Source organism: Dendropsophus ebraccatus, chromosome 13 (genome assembly GCF_027789765.1).
Source record: "Dendropsophus ebraccatus isolate aDenEbr1 chromosome 13, aDenEbr1.pat, whole genome shotgun sequence".
Taxonomy (NCBI): Eukaryota; Metazoa; Chordata; class Amphibia; order Anura; family Hylidae; genus Dendropsophus; species Dendropsophus ebraccatus.
Genome location: NC_091466.1, coordinates 77,920,119 through 77,939,392, shown reverse-complemented (window position 1 = coordinate 77,939,392; position 19,274 = coordinate 77,920,119). Strand labels below are relative to the sequence as shown.

Genomic DNA, 19,274 nt, shown 5'->3' with positions numbered 1-19,274 from the left:
GCCCTCCGCCAGTACACGGCAACCCCTGAGCATTGCAGCATACAGGCTCCCTTTATGGCAGCATTCACATTGGCCTGTATGAATGATGGCTGTGCTCTCTGCTGCCCCCAGGTGGCCGGTGCTGTTCCTTCTCCCCTGATGGGAAGGCGCTGGCGGTGGGTCTCAATGACGGGAGTTTCCTGATTGTGAACGCCGACACGCTGGAGGACTTGGTGTCGTTTCACCACAGGAAGGACGTGATCTCCGACATCCGCTTTTCCCCTGGTGAGTCAGTGACTGCTCGATCTCCCACCACGTCTCCCGGTCTCGCTCCCTGGACGTCACGTTTATGGCTTTGTGTTTTAGGCACCGGGAAATACTTGGCTGTCGCCTCCTATGACAACTTTGTGGATATTTATAACGTGATGAGCAGCAAAAGGGTCGGAGTGTGCAAGGGGTCGTCCAGCTACATCACCCACCTGGACTGGGACATGAGGGGTAAGCCCCCCCCTGGCAGCTGCAGTGCATTGTGGGAGGACAGAAGACAGACGTGGTGCCCCCTGCATGTTCAGCATCTCTGCTGGTCCTGCTGTGGTGCATCGTGGGAGGTGCAGGGTTCAGTGATATATCTGTTGTTTATTCTCAGTGCTGCCCCCTGGTGCTCAGTCTTCTCTCTGTGTTCTTCTCAGGTAAGCTCCTTCAGGTGAATACCGGTGCTAAGGAGCAGCTGTTCTTTGAGGCCCCACGAGGGAAAAGACAGATGATCCCCGCCCTTGAGGTAAGATGTTGGGATTGTGGTCACCCAGCTTTTCTGGGCACAGATTGGGTCACATGGGGCGGCTCTGCGTATACTCAGCTATCAATTTCTCAGGTAGAAAAAGTTTCCTGGTCTTCTTGGACGAGTGTCCTGGGTCCGAGCTGCGAGGGCATCTGGCCAGTGATCGGGGAGGTCACCGACGTGACAGCCGCCTCCCTCAGCAATGATGGCAAAATCCTCGCCACCGGTGACGACTTCGGATTTGTGAAGCTTTTCCGGTACCCGGTCAAAGTAAGAATCATTGTGTAACATAATGTGATGGAACGTAGGGGGGCCGGCAGATGTAGCAGAGCTGAGTCATATCTTCCCTTTAGCTCTGCTATGTCTGGGTATAACCAGCTCTGCTACACTCACCGGCCACTTTATTAGGTACACCTGTCCAACTGCACGTTACCACTTAATTTCTAATCATCCAATCACATGGCGGCAACCTCCTGCAGTTCAAACCGAGCATCAGTATGGGGAAGAAAGGTGATTTGAGGCCTTTGAACGTGGCATGGTTGTTGGTGCCAGAAGGGCTGGTCTGAGTATTTCAGAAACTGCTGATCTACTGGGATTTTCACGCACAACCATCTCTAGGGTTTACAGAGAATGGTCCGAAAAAGAAAAACCATCCAGTGAGCGGCAGTTCTGTGGGCGGAAATGCCTTGTTGATGCCAGAGGTCAGAGGAGAATGGGCAGACTGGTTCCAGCTGATAGAAAGGCAACAGTGACTCAAATAGCCAACCGTTACAGCCAAGGTAGGCAGAAGAGCATCTCTGAACGCACAGTACACAGTATGGGCTACAGCAGCAGAAGACCACACCGGGGGCCACTCCGCTCAGCTAAGAACAGGAAACTGAGGCTACAATTTGCACAAGCTCATCGAAATTGGACAGTAGAAGATTGGAAAAACGTTGCCTGGTCTGATGAGTCTCGATTTCTGCTGCGACATTCGGATGGTAGGGTCAGAATTTGGCGTCAACAACATGAAAGCATGGATCCATCCTGCCTTGTATCAGCAGTTCAGGCTGGTGGTGGTGGTGTCATGGTGTGGGGAATATTTTCTTGGCACTCTTTGGGCCCCTTGGTACCAATTGAGCATCGTTGCAACGCCACAGCCTACCTGAGTATTGTTGCTGACCATGTCCATCCCTTTATAACCACAATGGACCCAACATCTGATGGCTACTTTCAGCAGGATAATGCGCCATGTCATAAAGCTAGAATCATCTCAGACTGGTTTCTTGAACATGACAATGAGGTCACTGTACTCCAATGGCCTCCACAGTCACCAGATCTCAATCCAATAGAGCATAGTTACATAGTTACATAGTTAATACGGTTGAAAAAAGACACATGTCCATCAAGTTCAACCAAGGAGGGGATGGATACAGGGAAGGGGGAGGGGTGATATGTTCTATACATATGCATCTATATTATTTTGGTCTAAGAACTTGTCTAGCCCTGTTTTGAAGCCCTCTACTGTTTTTGCTGTGACCAGATCCTGTGGTAGACTGTTCCACAGATTCACAGTTCTCATGGTAAAGAAGGCTTGTCGCCTCCGGAGATTGAACCTTTTTTTCTCCAGGCGGAGGCAGTGCCCTCTTGTCCTTTGAGGGGGTTTTACCTGGAACATCTTTTCCCCATATCTCTTGTAGGGGCCATTTATATATTTAAATAAATTAATCATATCTCCCCTTAAACGTCTCTTCTCCAGACTAAACAAATGTAATTCTTTTAATCTCTCCTCATAACTAAGATGCTCCATTCCCCTTATTAGTTTAGTTGCCCGTCTTTGTACCCTCTCCAGCTCTAGAACGTCCTTTTTATGAATCAGGTTCCAAAACTGGACGGCATACTCCAGATGAGGCCGCACCAAAGCTTTATAAAGCGGTAATATTATATCCCTGTCCCGAGAGTCCATGCCTGTTTTAATGCATGACAATATCCTGCTGGCCTTAGAAGCCGCTGACTGACATTGTGTGCTGTTCTGTAGTCTATTATCTACATGTACACCCAGATCCTTCTCCATCAGCGACTCTCCCAGAGTAACTCCCCCCAGGACATATGATGCATGTGGGTTATTAGTACCCAGGTGCATAACTTTACATTTATCCACATTGAACCTCATTTGCCAAGTGGACGCCCAAACACTCAGTGTTTCTAAGTCATCCTGTAACATCTGCACATCCTCCATAGACTGTACTGTACTACAAAGCCTGTAATATCTGCACATCCTCCATAGACTGTACTGTACTACAAAGCTTGGTGTCATCTGCAAAGATAGAAACATTGCTGTTAATTCCATTCTCAATATCATTAATAAACAAGTTAAACAGAAGAGGGCCCAGTACTGACCCTTGGGGTACACCACTTATTACCGGGGACCATTCGGAGTAGGAATCATTGACCACCACTCTCTGGGTACGATTATTAAGCCAGTTTTCAATCCAGTTACACATTAAATTTTCCAAACCGATAGACTTTAACTTACCCATCAGACGTCCATGAGGAACTGTGTCAAACGCTTTTGCAAAATCCAGGTACACGATATCCACAGCCGCGCCGCCATCCAGAGCATCTTTGGGATGTGGTGGAACGGGAGATTGGCATCATGGATGTGCAGCCGACAAATCTGCGGCAACTGTGTGATGTCATCATGTCAATATGGACCAAAATCTCTGAGGAAGCTTCCAGCACCTTGTTGTATCTATGCCACCAAGAATTGAGGCAGTTCTGAAGGCAAAAGGGGGTCCAACCCTTTACTAGCATGGTGTACCTAATAAAGTGGCCGGTGAGTGTATGTCTAGGTATAACCAGCTCCCTGATGACTGTTTCCCTGCAGTCCTGTGTAACACACAGTGATATCGCCCCCTTAGCTCTGCTATGTCTGGGCATAACCAGCTCCCTGATGACTGCTTCCCTTTACTCCATTTTCTCAGGGGAAGTTTGGTAAATTCAAGCGATATGTGGCTCACAGCTCCCACGTCACCAACCTGCGCTGGATCCATGATGACAGCCTCCTGGTGACCGTTGGGGGCCCGGACACCTCCCTAATGCTGTGGACTCATGAGGTGGAGGGACATCGGGAGATGAGACAGTGTGACAGTGAGGAGTCTGATATAGACTCGGAGGAGGATGGAGGTACAGGAGGGGAGGATGGGGTTACGGGAGGGGGGGACGGGAGGGAAGGGAAGGATGGAGGTGCAGGAGGGGAGGACCAGGTTAGAGGAGGGGAAGATGGGGGTACAGGAGAGAAGAATGGGGGTATAGGGGAGAATGGGGTTACGGAAGGGGAGGACGGGGGTACGAGAAAGGATGACTGGGGTATGGGAGAAGATGACGGGGGACGGGAGGAGAGGACGGGGGTACGAGAAAGGATGACTGGGGTATGGGAGAAGATGACGGGGGGACGGGAGGGGAGGACGGGGTTACGGGAGGGGAGGACGAGGTACGGTAGAGGGGATGGGGATATGGGAGGTGAGGACAGGGGTACGAAGAAGGATGACTGGGGTATGGGAGAAGTTGACGGGGGTATGGGAGGGGAGGACGGGGGTATGGGAGGGGAGGACGGGGGTATGGGAGAGGAGGATGGGGGTATGGGAGGACGGAGGTGCGGCAGGAGAGGATGGAGGTACGGAAGAAAGATTATTGGTCATGTGACCATCGTCATCACCTTCACTTTCAGGTTATGACAGTGACGTAACGCGGGAGAACGAGACAACGTACACCATCAAAGCCTTATCCACCAGCATCCGGCCCATGGTGGGAATCAAACCTCACCTGCAGCAGAAGGAGCTGTCCCTGGATGAGAGGTAACCGCAGAGCAGGGATACAGACCGTGTATCTCAGTCCTGACTACCCCAGGACCGCTACTACAAAGGACCGTCCAGCACTGTGGAGCCTGCGGGGGCTGGTTCACTTCTTAAAGCGAAATGTATCTGGGGAAGGACTGATAATGTCATCTGTGTAGTATTATATACTGTATAATATCCTCCCTCTATATTCGGAGGACAGTTCTTTACAGACTTTGGATCCCAGCTTCTCCCCATTTTATGCTGTGTGATGATCCCTGTCTTCTCTGTGCATGCTGAGCCCCACCTCCCCTGTGTGGTGAGTCCCGCCTCTTCCTTTGTGTGGTGAGTCCCGCCTCTTCCTTTGTGTGGTGAGTCCCGCCTCTTCCTTTGTGTAGTGAGTTCCGCCTCCTCCTATGTGTGATTGGTTCCCTCCTGTGTGTGATGACTCCCGCCTCCTTCTGTGTGTGATTAGCCCCGCCTCCTCCTTGCTGATGACTCCAGTCTGTACAATGTCTCTTTCAGGACTAAAAAGCTGTAGATCTGTCACAGTTTCAGTTTCTTCTTTATGTAAATTCTCATGTTTTGCTGAAATTATAAGTGACTGATGTTTCTCTGCTTCCGTCCTCGCTTTACTGAAGGCAGGGAGTGGTCCGGTAAGTAGTCGCCACAGTCTGTGGGGGTGATATGGGGGGAGGGAATGATCTGCATATGTGACCTCTTATTTCCTGCTCCCATTCTATCTGCTGTCTGTAAAAACACTTAAAGGGGATCTCCACCCAGAACCTAAACCCCTCCTCATATTACCCAGTGATCTTGCAATTTGGCAGCCACCTTTACACGTGACCATTAGGTGCATGCACACAACTGTGAACGCCATGTTGTTTAGTATGTAGTTTATATTTTACTTACATTGGAGCAAAAATGTTATAGCAGAAGTCTCTGCACCCAGAAAATATTCCGGATCCCTTTCATCTTCAATGGTCTCTTTTAGTGTATTTGCTTTATATAAGTGCCAGGCGAGGAATGAGATCCGGTGCTGCCCCCCACACTAGGGTGCATCAGCAGCTATGTATCAGGTATACACTAGGCAGTCACTGACCGTATGGGGAGGTCTGCCTGTTCTAAAATGAATGGATTCCTGTAGGCTTTCCCACTCATTGGCTCTTCTGCTATTTTGAAAACTACAGCTCCCATCATGCTTGTCATCAGCTTGTTTTGGGGGAGATTTTAAGATGATCACTAGGACTGTACACAAATAAGCCAGTAGAGACAGTTAACTAAGGTAATAAAGTAAAATACAAAGATGCAACAAGACAAAGCCACAAGATACAAAGAGGAAACAAGATACAAAGAGGAAACAAGACAAAGCCACAAGATACAAAGAGGAAACAAAATACAAAGAGGAAACAAGACAAAGCAAAAAGATACAAAGAGGAAACTAACTACAAAGAGGAAACAAGACAAAGCCACAAGATACAAAGACCAAACAAGACAAAGCAACAAGATACAAAGAGGAAACAAGACAAAGCAACAAGATACAAAGACCAAACAAGCTACAAAGAGGAAACAAGACAAAGCCACAAGATACAAAGAGGAAACAAGACAAAGCAACAAGCTACAAAGAGGAAACAAGACAAAGCAACAAGATACAAAGAGGAAACAAGACAAAGCAACAAGATACAAAGAGGAAACAAGCTACAAAGAGAAAAGACAAAGCAACAAGATACAAAGAGGAAACAAGACAAAGCAACAAGCTACAAAGAGTAAACAAGCTACAAAGAGAAAACAAGACAAAGCCACAAGATACAAAGACCAAACAAGCTACAAAGAGGAAACAAGACAAAGCCACAAGATACAAAGAGGAAACAAGCTACAAAGAGGAAACAAGACAAAGCCACAAGATACAAAGAGGAAACAAGACAAAGCAACAAGATACAAAGAGGAAACAAGCTACAAAGAGGAAACAAGACAAAGCAACAAGATACAAAGAGGAAACAAGCTACAAAGAGGAAACAAGACAAAGCAACAAGCTACAAAGAGGAAACAAGACAAAGCAAAAAGCTACAAAGAGGAAACAAGACAAAGCAAAAAGATACAAAGAGGAAACAAGCTACAAAGAGGAAACAAGACAAAGCAACAAGATACAAAGAGGAAACAAGCTACAAAGAGGAAACAAGACAAAGCAACAAGCTACAAAGAGGAAACAAGCTACAAAGAGGAAACAAGACAAAGCAACAAGATACAAAGAGGAAACAAGATACAAAGAGGAAACAAGACAAAGCCACAAGATACAAAGAGGAAACAAGACAAAGCAACAAGATACAAAGAGGAAACAAGACAAAGCCACAAGATACAAAGAGAAAACAAGACAAAGCAACAAGATACAAAGAGGAAACAAGACAAAGCCACAAGATACAAAGAGGAAACAAGACAAAGCAACAAGCTACAAAGAGGAAACAAGACAAAGCAACAAGATACAAAGAGGAAACAAGACAAAGCAACAAGATACAAAGAGGAAACAAGCTACAAAGAGAAAAGACAAAGCAACAAGATACAAAGAGGAAACAAGACAAAGCAACAAGCTACAAAGAGTAAACAAGCTACAAAGAGAAAACAAGACAAAGCCACAAGATACAAAGACCAAACAAGCTACAAAGAGGAAACAAGACAAAGCCACAAGATACAAAGAGGAAACAAGCTACAAAGAGGAAACAAGACAAAGCCACAAGATACAAAGAGGAAACAAGACAAAGCAACAAGATACAAAGAGGAAACAAGCTACAAAGAGGAAACAAGACAAAGCAACAAGATACAAAGAGGAAACAAGCTACAAAGAGGAAACAAGACAAAGCAACAAGCTACAAAGAGGAAACAAGACAAAGCAAAAAGCTACAAAGAGGAAACAAGACAAAGCAAAAAGATACAAAGAGGAAACAAGCTACAAAGAGGAAACAAGACAAAGCAACAAGATACAAAGAGGAAACAAGCTACAAAGAGGAAACAAGACAAAGCAACAAGCTACAAAGAGGAAACAAGCTACAAAGAGGAAACAAGACAAAGCAACAAGATACAAAGAGGAAACAAGATACAAAGAGGAAACAAGACAAAGCCACAAGATACAAAGAGGAAACAAGACAAAGCAACAAGATACAAAGAGGAAACAAGACAAAGCCACAAGATACAAAGAGAAAACAAGACAAAGCAACAAGATACAAAGAGGAAACAAGACAAAGCCACAAGATACAAAGAGAAAACAAGACAAAGCAACAAGATACAAAGAGGAAACAAGCTACAAAGAGAAAACAAGACAAAGCCACAAGATACAAAGAGGAAACAAACTACATAGAGGAAACAAGACAAAGCAACAAGATACAAAGAGGAAACAAGACAAAGCAACAAGCTACAAAGAGGAAACAAGACAAAGCAAAAAGATACAAAGAGGAAACAAGCTACAAAGAGGAAACAAGACAAAGCAAAAAGATACAAAGAGGAAACAAGCTACAAAGAGGAAACAAGACAAAGCAACAAGATACAAAGAGGAAACAAGACAAAGCCACAAGATACAAAGAGGAAACAAGACAAAGCCACAAGATACAAAGAGGAAACAAGCTACAAAGAGGAAACAAGACAAAGCCACAAGATACAAAGAGGAAACAAGCTACAAAGAGGAAACAAGACAAAGCCACAAGATACAAAGAGGAAACAAGCTACAAAGAGGAAACAAGACAAAGCCACAAGATACAAAGAGGAAACAAGCTACAAAGAGGAAACAAGACAAAGCAACAAGATACAAAGAGGAAACAAGACAAAGCCACAAGATACAAAGAGGAAACAAGACAAAATAACAATATACAAAGAGGAAACAAGCTACAAAGAGGAAACAAGCTACAAAGAGGAAACAAGACAAAGCCACAAGATACAAAGAGGAAGCAAGACAAAATAACAATATACAAAGAGGAAACAAGACAAAGCAACAAGATACAAAGAGGAAACAAGACAAAGCAACAAGATACAAAGAGGAAACAAGACAAAGCCACAAGATACAAAGAGGAAACAAAACAAAGCAACAAGATACAAAGAGGAAACAAGACAAAGCCACAAGATACAAAGAGGAAACAAGACAAAGCAACAAGATACAAAGAGGAAACAAGACAAAGCAACAAGTACAAAGAAGCAACAAGGCAAAGAAACAAGATACAAAAAGTAAACAAGATACAAAGAAGCAACAAGATACAAAGAGGAAACAAGACAAAGCAACAAGATACAAAGAGGAAACAAGCTACAAAGAGGAAACAAGACAAAGCCACAAGATACAAAGAGGAAACAAGACAAAGCCACAAGATACAAAGAGGAAACAAGACAAAGCAACAAGATACAAAGAGGAAACAAGACACAGAAGCAACAAGGCAAAGCAACAAGATACAAAGAGGAAACAAGACACAAAAGCAACAAGACAAAGCAAAAAGCGCAACAAGATACACACAGGAAGCAAGACAACTTACAGCGGTCTATCCTCTGTGGTTATGGGCATTGATCTTTTATACTCTCCATTGTGGCCTTGGAGCCTTCCAGAAAGAAGCTGCACCCATCACTCCCTATTAGTCGGTGCAGATTCAGCTGATGGTGCACTTGTTTGGGTATACTGGGAGTTGTAGTTTTGCAGCAGTATGTTGGTGACTCCATGATGGGGATTGTCAGTGTGGGTGTCTGTGGATCAGGTGTGTTGCTGCTGTGGGGATCTGTCTTCGGTCTCCACCATTGGCTGTCCTTGTATAATTCTTCTCTTTCTCTTACCTGCTGCTGTGTAGAGGTTCCAGGTAAATCTCTCGCTCTCAGTGTCCATCCATCACCGCCCACCGAGCATTAGCACATGTGAGCGTCATCGATGTACCCATCATCACTGTGCCAGCCATAGAGGACACTGAGGGGATCTGCTTACCACCTGCTCATGCCGTGCCCCCCTCACTCTCGCCCCCTGCAGGTCATCTTATGCACCACCCTTCTCTTATTCACGGTTCTTTATTACAGACCCCCTGTCAGCAGAGCGTTACCGCAGCCCGAGAAGCTTCAGACCAACAACGTAGGGAAGAAGAAGAGACCCATTGAGGTAATGGCGCCCTGTGGGTTCACAGTCAGTGGTCAGTGATTCCCACTCCCATCATCCATTCCTATGACTTTGATGGGTTCTCCATTGCAGGACCTGGTGCTGGAGTTGGTGTTTGGCTACCGGGGTAAAGACTGTCGGAACAATGTGCACTATCTGAATGACGGTGCTGACATCCTGTACCACGCTGCCTCTGTCGGGATCCTGTACAATGTCGCCACAGGTAAGGTACAGACATAGCACTCCGCAGGGCGCCCTCCACGCTCCATGTCTCACCTCGTCTCTTCTTCCATAGGATCTCAGAGTTTTTACCAGGAACACACGGATGACATTTTGTGCCTCACCATCAACCAGCATCCAAAGTTCACCAACATAGTGGCAACTGGCCAAGTAGGTATGTCTGTACGTAAGGCCCAGACTAAGCGCTGTCCCCCGAATGTGAGGGCGCGGGGAAGGGGAATAAACATGTGCAGAAATACTGCCACAACCATTCACACCCGCCCCAAACTGCCAACCAGGCTCCATTGTAGGTCCACAGGTTAGGCACATACTATATCATTATAGGGTGAGTGCTCAAATATCCTGTGACAGAGCTCCAAATCCCCTGCAAATTACAGTCATAGCATTACATGGGGGCACCATTAGGGGGCGCTCACTGCATTCAGATCTGTACAGCTCCCATAGAATATACCACTAGGGGGCGCTCACTGCATACAGATCTCTAAAGCTCCCATAGAACACACCATTATGGGGCCCTCACTGTATACAGATGTGTACAGCTCCCATAGAAGATACCACTAGGGGGCCCTCACTGTATACAGATGTGTACAGCTCCCATAGATGATACCACTAGGGGGCGCTCACTGTATACAGATCTGTACAGCTCCCATAGAAGATACTACGAGGGGGCGCTCATTGTATACAGATCTGTATAACTCCCATAGAACATACCACTAGGGGGCGCTCACTGCATACAGATCTCTAAAGCTCCCATAGAACACACCATTATGGGGCCCTCACTGTATACAGATGTGTACAGCTCCCATAGAAGATACCACTAGGGGGCCCTCACTGTATACAGATGTGTACAGCTCCCATAGAAGATACCACTAGGGGGCGCTCACTGTATACAGATCTGTACAGTTCCCATAGAAGATACCACTAGGGGGCGCTCACTGCATACAGATCTCTAAAGCTCCCATAGAACACACCATTATGGGGCCCTCACTGTATACAGATGTGTACAGCTCCCATAGAAGATACCACTAGGGGGCCCTCACTGTATACAGATGTGTACAGCTCCCATAGATGATACCACTAGGGGGCGCTCACTGTATACAGATCTGTACAGCTCCCATAGAAGATACCATGAGGGGGCGCTCATTGTATACAGATCTGTATAACTCCCATAGAATATACCACTAGAGGGCGCTCACTGTATACAGATCTGTACAGCTCCCATAGTATATACCACTAGGGGGCGCTCACTGTATACAGATCTGTACAGCTCCCATAGAACATACCACTAGGGGGCGCTCACTGTATACAGATCTGTACAGCTCCCATAGAATATACCACTAGAGGGCGCTCACTGTATACAGATCTGTACAGCTCCCATAGAACATACCACTAGGGGGCGCTCAATGTATACAGATCTGTACAGCTCCCATAGAACATACCACGAAGGGGAGCTCACTGTATACAGATCTGTACAGCTCCCATAGAATATACCACTAGGGGGCGCTCATTGTATACAGATCTGTACAGCTCCCATTTTATATACTACTTGGGGGCACTCACTGTATACAGATCTGTACAGCTCCCATAGAACACACCACTAGGGGGAGCTCATTGTATACAGCTCCATAGTCACATACACGTATACATGAGCACACTGCATTCTCAGTATATACTCAGGTTGATGATGATTTTATTAACTGTTTCATGTCCTTAGTCCTGGTGATGTAGACGTTTCTGTTCTGTACTTTCAGGTGATGCAGCGGACATGTCTGGTAAGTTGTGTGCTGTGGTGTTACTTGATACAGTTGTGCTGTATTATAATACTTGTGCGGCCCACCCTCATCCTGATTCTATAAGACGTATGGGTGGGAGCTACAGCCTGTTAGATGTGTTAACCATGTCCTGTATCGCCCTCCGCAGCCTCGGCTCCCTCCATACACGTGTGGGACGCCATGAGTAAACAGACCCTCTCCGTACTCCGCTGCTATCACTCCAAAGGCGTCTGCTCCGTCAGCTTCAGCGCCACCGGGAAGCTGCTCCTGTCTGTGGGGCTGGACCCGGAACACAGCGTCACCATCTGGAAATGGCAGGAAGGTGCGGACCTGGGGGATGAAGGGTATATGAGGTGGAGGTGGGGGAGGATGAAGGGTATATGGTGGGGGGATGAAGGGTATATGGTGGGGGGATGAAGGGTATATGGGGTGGAGGTGGGGGAGGATGAAGGGTATATGGTGGGGGGATGAAGGGTATATGGTGGGGGGATGAAGGGTATATGGTGGGGGGGATGAAGGGTATATGGGGTGGAGGTGGGGGAGGATGAAGGGTATATGGTGGGGGGGATGAAGGGTATATGGTGGGGGGATGAAGGGTATATGGTGGGGGGGATGAAGGGTATATGGGGTGGAGGTGGGGGAGGATGAAGGGTATATGGTGGGGGGATGAAGGGTATATGGTGGGGGGATGAAGGGTATATGGTGGGGGGATGAAGGGTATATGGTGGGGGGATGAAGGGTATATGGTCGGGGGATGAAGGGTATATGGGGTGGAGGTGGGGGAGGATGAAGGGTATATGGTGGGGGGATGAAGGGTATATAGTGGGGGGATGAAGGGTATATGGTGGGGGGGATGAAGGGTATATGGTGGGGGGGATGAAGGGTATATGGTGGGGGGGATGAAGGGTATATGGTGGGGGGGATGAAGGGTATATGGTGGGGGGGATGAAGGGTATATGGTGGGGGGGATGAAGGGTATATGGTGGGGGGATGAAGGGTATATGGTGGGGGGGATGAAGGGTATATGGGGTGGAGGTGGGGGAGGATGAAGGGTATATAGTGGGGGGATGAAGGGTATATGGTGGGGGGGATGAAGGGTATATGGTGGGGGGGATGAAGGGTATATGGTGGGGGGGATGAAGGGTATATGGTGGGGGGGATGAAGGGTATATGATGGGAGGTGAAGGGTATATGGTGGGGGATGAAGGGTATATGGTAGGAGGTGAGGGGTATATGGTGGGAGGTGAAGGGTATAAGCAGTGTCAAACTGGGGTACCTGGGGCCCAACAGAGGAAATGATCCTTGGGGCCCACCAATAAAAATAAAACAGTGAGACACGACAGGCTGGGCCGCTCCTTTCCTGGAATCATCTGTATCTGTGACAAATCCCTTGTGAATAACATTTTCAGTCGAACTAAAACTCTTAGAACCCCCCTACATTTATACAGTTCTCAGGGTATGCTGGGAGTTGTAGTTTCTGAGAGGATAACCCTTTAATAAATCACTGTTTGCAGAGTCTCCTTCCTGGTGGCTGCAGTGACAACCATCAGCCCTGAAGGTCCAGCAATACATCTGTCTACAGCGGAAGTTATCAGAGGATTGTACTACTGTACTACAACTCCCAGCATATCCTGAGGGCTGCAAACTGTCAGTACATGCTGGGAGTTGTAGTGCCTGCAGCTGTTGTAGTTGGGTCCTAGGTGCATTATACACTGGAGGCTTTGTGGCACATAAGAATACATAGATCTGTGGGGGCTCAGTGCAGCCATATTATCAGCATACTGTCACACTATTACCATATTATCACCGTACCGTCATACTGTTACCATATTATCACCGTACCGTCATACTGTTACCATATTATCACCATACTGACACACTGTAACCAAATCCAGTAAACCAAGAACAATATTACCAATAATACCTTTTATATAAGAAAAAATATCACCTCGCCGTGAGCACAACCATTACCACCACATAGTGACTAAGGTCATTCACACATCTGTAGAATTCAGTCCGTACGTGGTCAGTATTCTGCGGACCGGACCTGGGAGCTCCTAGCATCAGGATTCATTATGGTGTCGGGAGCTCATGGGGGGCAGCAGCCGGGGGGACAGCCAGGGTGACAGGCGAGTAGCCGGGGTACAGGGGGAAGGGGAGCAGCCAAGGTGACAGGGGAAAGGGGAGCAGCCAGGGTGACAGGGGAAAGGGGAGCAGCCAGGGTGACAGGGGAAAGGGTAGCAGCCAGGGTGACAGGGGAAAGGGTAGCAGCCAGGGTGACAGGGAAGTAGCCGGGGTACAGGGGGAAGGGGAGCAGCCAAGGTGACAGGGGAGCAGCCAGGGTGACAGGGGAGCAGCCAGGGTGACGGGAGCAGCCAAGGTGACAGGGGAAAGGGGAGCAGCCAGGGTGACAGGGGAAAGGGGAGCAGCCAGGGTGACAGGGAAGTAGCCGGGGTACAGGGGGAAGGGGAGCAGCCAAGGTGACAGGGGAAAGGGGAGCAGCCAGGGTGACAGGGGAAAGGGGAGCAGCCAGGGTGACAGGGGAAAGGGTAGCAGCCAGGGTGACAGGGAAGTAGCCGGGGTACAGGGGGAAGGGGAGCAGCCAAGGTGACAGGGGAGCAGCCAAGGTGACAGGGGAGCAGCCGGGGTGACAGAAGAGAGGGGCAGCAGCTGGGGTGACAGGAGTAGGCTAGGTCAATTCCCCCCAGTGCTGTTAAGGGGCCGGGGTGAGCTTCTGACATCAGACAAACTGTTACACACGTCCCAGAAGCTCACTGCTGCAACCCTGTGGTGCCTGAACTTCTCTCCTCTCCTGCTCGGCGACGGACATGTAATCTGTGATGATGTCACATGCTGCCGAGCAGGAGAGAAGAGAAGTTCAGGCACCGAGGGCTGCAGCAGTGAGCTTCTGGGACGTGTGTAACAGTTTGTCTGATGTCAGAAGCTCACCCCAGCCCCATATGGTGAGTATGAAGGGTGTATGGTGGGGGTAAGGGGTATATAGGGGGGGATGAATGGTATATGGTGGGGGTGAGGGGTATATGGTGGGGGCGAGGGGTATATGGGGGGGATGAATGGTATATGGTGGGGGTGAGGGGTATATAGGGGGGGATGAAGGGTATATAGGGGGGGATGAATGGTATATGGGGGGGTGAGGGGTATATGGGGGGGGTGAATGGTTTATGGGGGGGTGAGGGGTATATGGTGGGAGGTGAGGGGTATATGGTGGGAGGTGAAGGGTATAAGCAGTGTCAAACTGGGGTACCTGGGGCCCAACAGAGGAAATGATCCTTGGAGCCCACCAATAAAAAAAACTGTGAGACACGACAGGCTGGGCCGCTCCTTTCCTGGATTCTTCTGTATCTGTGACAAATCCCTTTTGAATAACATTTTCAGTCGAACTAAAACTCTCAGAACCCCCCTACATTTATACAGCTTTCTGAGGGCGAGGGGTGAATGGTATATGGTGGGGGTGAGGGGTATATGGGGGGGGTGAGGGGTATATGGGGGGGGGGAATGGTATATGGTGGGGGTGAGGGGTATATGGGGGGGGGGAATGGTATATGGTGGGGGTGAGGGGTATATGGGGGGGGGGAATGGTATATGGTGGGGGTGAATGGTATTTGGCAGGGGGTGAAGAGTGTATAGGGGGGATGAATATAATGTTAGATCTTGTCTGAATGAGAGATGGGGTGACCCGCCGTGTGTCGTGCTGGGTCTCTGTACTTCTGACCATCTTGTTTGTCTCCCCAGGTGCCAGAATTGCCAGTAAGGTCGGTCACAACCAGCGGATCTTTGTGGCCGAGTTTCGCCCAGACTCTGACACCCAGTTTGTGTCTGTGGGGGTGAAGCATGTGCGGTTCTGGACGCTGGCAGGGAGGGCGCTGCTGAGCAAGAAGGGGATGCTGAGCTCTATCGAAGATGCCAGGATGCAGACCATGTTGGCTGTGGCATTTGGAGCGGTGGGTATCTCCCTTTATAGGGGGGACCATACTGCACCCTGCTTTCCTGGGCCCCTGAATAACACAGCTACTTGACCTCAACTAACCTCCATCCAATCTTGTTCCTTCTTGCAGGGAAACCTGACCTTCACAGGGACGATCAGCGGTGACGTCTGCGTCTGGAAGGATCACATATTGTCCCGCATCGTAGCCAAGGCTCACAATGGGCCGGTGTTCACCATGTACACCACCCTGCGAGATGGGCTGATCGTCACCGGGGGCAAGGAGAGGCCGTAAGTGATTCAGCCGGGGGTTATAGTCTGAGAGCAGCAAACTGTATCTGAGCTCAGAAACATTGTACCCTCCTCCACTCCGGTGTCTGGTATAACTACAGTCAAATTACAATGGCTGATAACAGGGAGCAGTAGATTGGTCAGCCAGGGCGAGTGAGGACAGACTAGTGTTGTATCACAACGATGGATTATTAACCCCGTACAGGTCCAAGGAGGGCGGCGCAGTGAAGCTGTGGGACCAGGAGCTGAAGAGATGTCGCGCCTTCAGGCTAGAAACCGGGCAGACAACGGACTGTGTGCGATCTGTGTGCAGAGGGAAGGTAAGACCTCCGTATCCTGGATGTATATGACAGCTGTTGGGGGCCTATATATGGACCCCGGGAGACCCCCGTATCTAATTCCCTATCGTCCGGCCTCAGGGAAAGATCCTGGTTGGAACCCGCAATGCAGAAATCATCGAAGTCGGGGAGAAGAACGCGGCCTGTAACATCCTGATCAATGGTCACATGGACGGTCCCATCTGGGGACTGGCCACTCATCCCACCAGGGACTTCTTCCTGTCTGCAGCAGAGGACGGGACCGTCCGCTTATGGGACATCGTAGACAAGGTAGAAATCCCATCCAGTGTTCATGGTGGCGCCCCCTGGTGTCTGCGGATAATAGTGGGATCCTTCTCCTTTTCTTTTCTCACAGAAGATGCTGAATAAGGTGAATCTTGGTCACGCAGCTCGTACTGTGTGTTACAGCCCGGAGGGAGACATGGTGGCCATAGGGATGAAGAACGGAGAGTTCATCATTCTGGTTGTGGCCTCCTTAAAGATCTGGGGCAGGAAGAGAGACCGGAGGTCGGCAATCCAGGACATCAGGTGAGATCCCACAAGTGAGGCGGCAAATATGAGTGTAGACTCAAGAGCTGACGCTTCCCTGCTTATTCCCAGGTTCAGTCCGGATTCCCATTACCTGGCAGTAGGATCCAGTGAAAACGCGGTGGACTTCTATGATCTGACTATTGGCCCCTCACTGAATCGCATCAGTTACTGCAAAGATATCCCCAGCTTTGTGCTGCAGATAGACTTCTCCGCTGACAGCCGCTATGTGCAGGTACCAGGGATAGGTAGCGGTATAGGGTGTACCATCAGGTGCTACTACTCCCTGTGTGCCCAGATAGCAGCAATGTTAGGGGTTGTACTTCCTTGTTGCAGGTCTCCACAGGCTGCTATAAGAGGCTGGTCTATGAAGTGCCTTCAGGAAAACTCCTCACGGAACAAGCTGTGATTGACCGGATAACATGGGCCACCTGGACCAGGCAAGTAACTAGTACGCCTCCATCCATCACTCGGCTGATAGGAGATGCCTAACATAAGGGGGTTCCCCGACCTATGGTCCACCAGCTGTGGCAAAACTACAACTCCTATGGTGCTGTATCTAGTGTAGACAATGCTCTGTGAGCTCTGCAGCCTGGACTCCAGAATGATACATTGTACATAGCTAGTCCTGCTCTGTATCCAGTGTAGACAATGTTCTGTGAGCTCCAGACTGATACATTGTACATAGCTAGTCCTGCTCCCAGCTGTATCCAGTGTAGACAATGCTCTGTGAGCTCCAGACTGATACATTGTACATAGCTAGTCTTGCTCTCAGCTGTCTGCTCTGTATCCAGTGTAGACAATGCTCTGTGAGCTCCAGACTGACACATTGTACATAGCTAGTCCTGCTCTCAGCTGTATCCAGTGTAGACAATGCTCTGTGAGCTCCAGACTGATACATTGTACATAGCTAGTCTTGCTCTCAGCTGTCTGCTCTGTATCCAGTGTAGACAATGCTCTGTGAGCTCCAGACTGATACATTGGACATAGCCAGTCCTGCTCTCAGCTTTTCCCCCATTGTCAGTGTGTTAGGGCCGTATTACATGGCTCAACATTTCTAAGTAAGTGAGCGCTGGTCTGCTGGCCCATACAGAGCTTGGTAATGGTTTAGCAAGGGCTCTGTACTATCTATCTATCTATCTATCTATCTATCTAGCTAGTGATGTCTGTGCAGCCCTTTAATATTTTTCATAAAAGACCATAAAGTTCCTACTTCCCTCCGCTCCCCAGTGTCCTGCACTCTTTGCCTGTGTTACTCACGGCTGCCACTTCTGGGCCGCTGCTGCAAAGAGATGGAACACTGGGGGGGGGGGGGGGAATAGGTAAGAATGAACTTACCTTAAACGGTTTAAACACCGATCAGCTGATCACTGTCTTTCTTGCTCAGAGCAATAAACTGCTGAATCAGTCTCCATGTAATTGGGCCCTTAGAGATGTTACAGTGTTATTATTGTGGACAGTTCCCACCCCCATGGGGTGCATCGGGGGCTGCAGTCACCCACCTGCCTTTGTTCTGATCTGTCAGTCTTCCCTCGCAGCGTCCTGGGTGATGAGGTGGTCGGGATCTGGTCCAGACACAATGACAAGTCAGACGTGACGTGCGCCTGTGTCTCGCACTCAGGGATCAGCTTGGTTACGGGCGATGACTTTGGAATGGTCAAACTCTTCGACTTCCCCTGTCCGGATAAGTTTGTGAGTGAATGTCTCTTCATGGTGCAGGTTTTATGTATTGTGAGGTCTGAGCAGATCCTGGCCCCAACCTTATCCCGTAAGTCAGTATGTTGTCTATGAAGAAGATGATGATGTATAATATGTACCTAATATTCCAGGCAAAGCATAAACGGTTCCTGGGACACTCAGCGCACGTGACAAACATACGATTCACCAGCGCAGACCGCTATGTGGTTAGTGCAGGAGGGGATGACTGCAGGTGAGTGCCCAATAATCCACAGATCACTGGTGTAATGATCAGCACAAATAGCAGGAAAACTGCTCACCAATGTACATACATTATTATCCCGTATTATACTCCAGAGCTACACTCACTATTCTGCTGGTGGGGTCACTGTGACACACATTATTGATCCTGAATTACATCCTGTTTTATACTCCAGAGCTGCACTCACTATTCTGCTGGTGAGGTCACTGTGTACATACATTACTGATTCTGAGTTACATCCTGTATTATACTCCAGAGCTGCACTCACTATTCTGCTGGTGGGGTCACTGTGTACATACATTACACTGTTGTCTAGCCTCCTGTTCTTCTGTGTTGCAGCTTGTTTGTATGGAAATGTGTCCACATGCCGCACTAATAACAGAACAATACACAACTTCACAATGGGTGAAGCAAGGAACACCTGTTCCTGTCGGATCGTGGACGTTGCAGTCAGACGTGTCCTGCTGAGGAGGCGGGAGTGGAGGGAGTCAGCTTTACAGGGACGCATGTGCTGCCCCTCTCCTGGGGGGTTGATCTGTTCAGA

The 19,274-nt window shown here is 48.6% G+C and overlaps 1 protein-coding gene across 6 annotated transcripts in view; it reads left to right on the top strand.

Moving 5' to 3' along the window:
• EML5 (EMAP like 5) overlaps nucleotides 1-19,201 on the top strand; it is a 108,888-nt gene extending 89,687 nt beyond the window's left edge. For 3 of the 6 annotated variants that reach the window (XM_069951233.1, XM_069951234.1, XM_069951231.1), the window contains 22 exons: nucleotides 112-264; nucleotides 346-477; nucleotides 669-757; nucleotides 851-1,027; nucleotides 3,721-3,922; nucleotides 4,467-4,593; nucleotides 5,214-5,228; nucleotides 9,604-9,682; nucleotides 9,773-9,902; nucleotides 9,975-10,073; nucleotides 11,671-11,691; nucleotides 11,840-12,013; nucleotides 15,445-15,653; nucleotides 15,768-15,925; nucleotides 16,131-16,245; nucleotides 16,345-16,533; nucleotides 16,619-16,791; nucleotides 16,864-17,026; nucleotides 17,128-17,231; nucleotides 18,330-18,483; nucleotides 18,621-18,721; nucleotides 19,070-19,201. In XM_069951233.1, coding sequence (XP_069807334.1) covers nucleotides 112-264; nucleotides 346-477; nucleotides 669-757; nucleotides 851-1,027; nucleotides 3,721-3,922; nucleotides 4,467-4,593; nucleotides 5,214-5,228; nucleotides 9,604-9,682; nucleotides 9,773-9,902; nucleotides 9,975-10,073; nucleotides 11,671-11,691; nucleotides 11,840-12,013; nucleotides 15,445-15,653; nucleotides 15,768-15,925; nucleotides 16,131-16,245; nucleotides 16,345-16,533; nucleotides 16,619-16,791; nucleotides 16,864-17,026; nucleotides 17,128-17,231; nucleotides 18,330-18,483; nucleotides 18,621-18,721; nucleotides 19,070-19,106 — 2,801 coding nt within the window. In that variant the 3' untranslated portion in view covers nucleotides 19,107-19,201. Of the gene's footprint in view, nucleotides 1-111; nucleotides 265-345; nucleotides 478-668; nucleotides 758-850; nucleotides 1,028-3,720; nucleotides 3,923-4,466; nucleotides 4,594-5,213; nucleotides 5,229-9,603; nucleotides 9,683-9,772; nucleotides 9,903-9,974; nucleotides 10,074-11,670; nucleotides 11,692-11,839; nucleotides 12,014-15,444; nucleotides 15,654-15,767; nucleotides 15,926-16,130; nucleotides 16,246-16,344; nucleotides 16,534-16,618; nucleotides 16,792-16,863; nucleotides 17,027-17,127; nucleotides 17,232-18,329; nucleotides 18,484-18,620; nucleotides 18,722-19,069 lie in introns of those variants that run through there. The other 3 variants (XM_069951232.1, XM_069951235.1, XM_069951236.1) reach the window with 3 other exon arrangements.
• The last annotated feature ends 73 nt before the right edge of the window (nucleotides 19,202-19,274 follow it).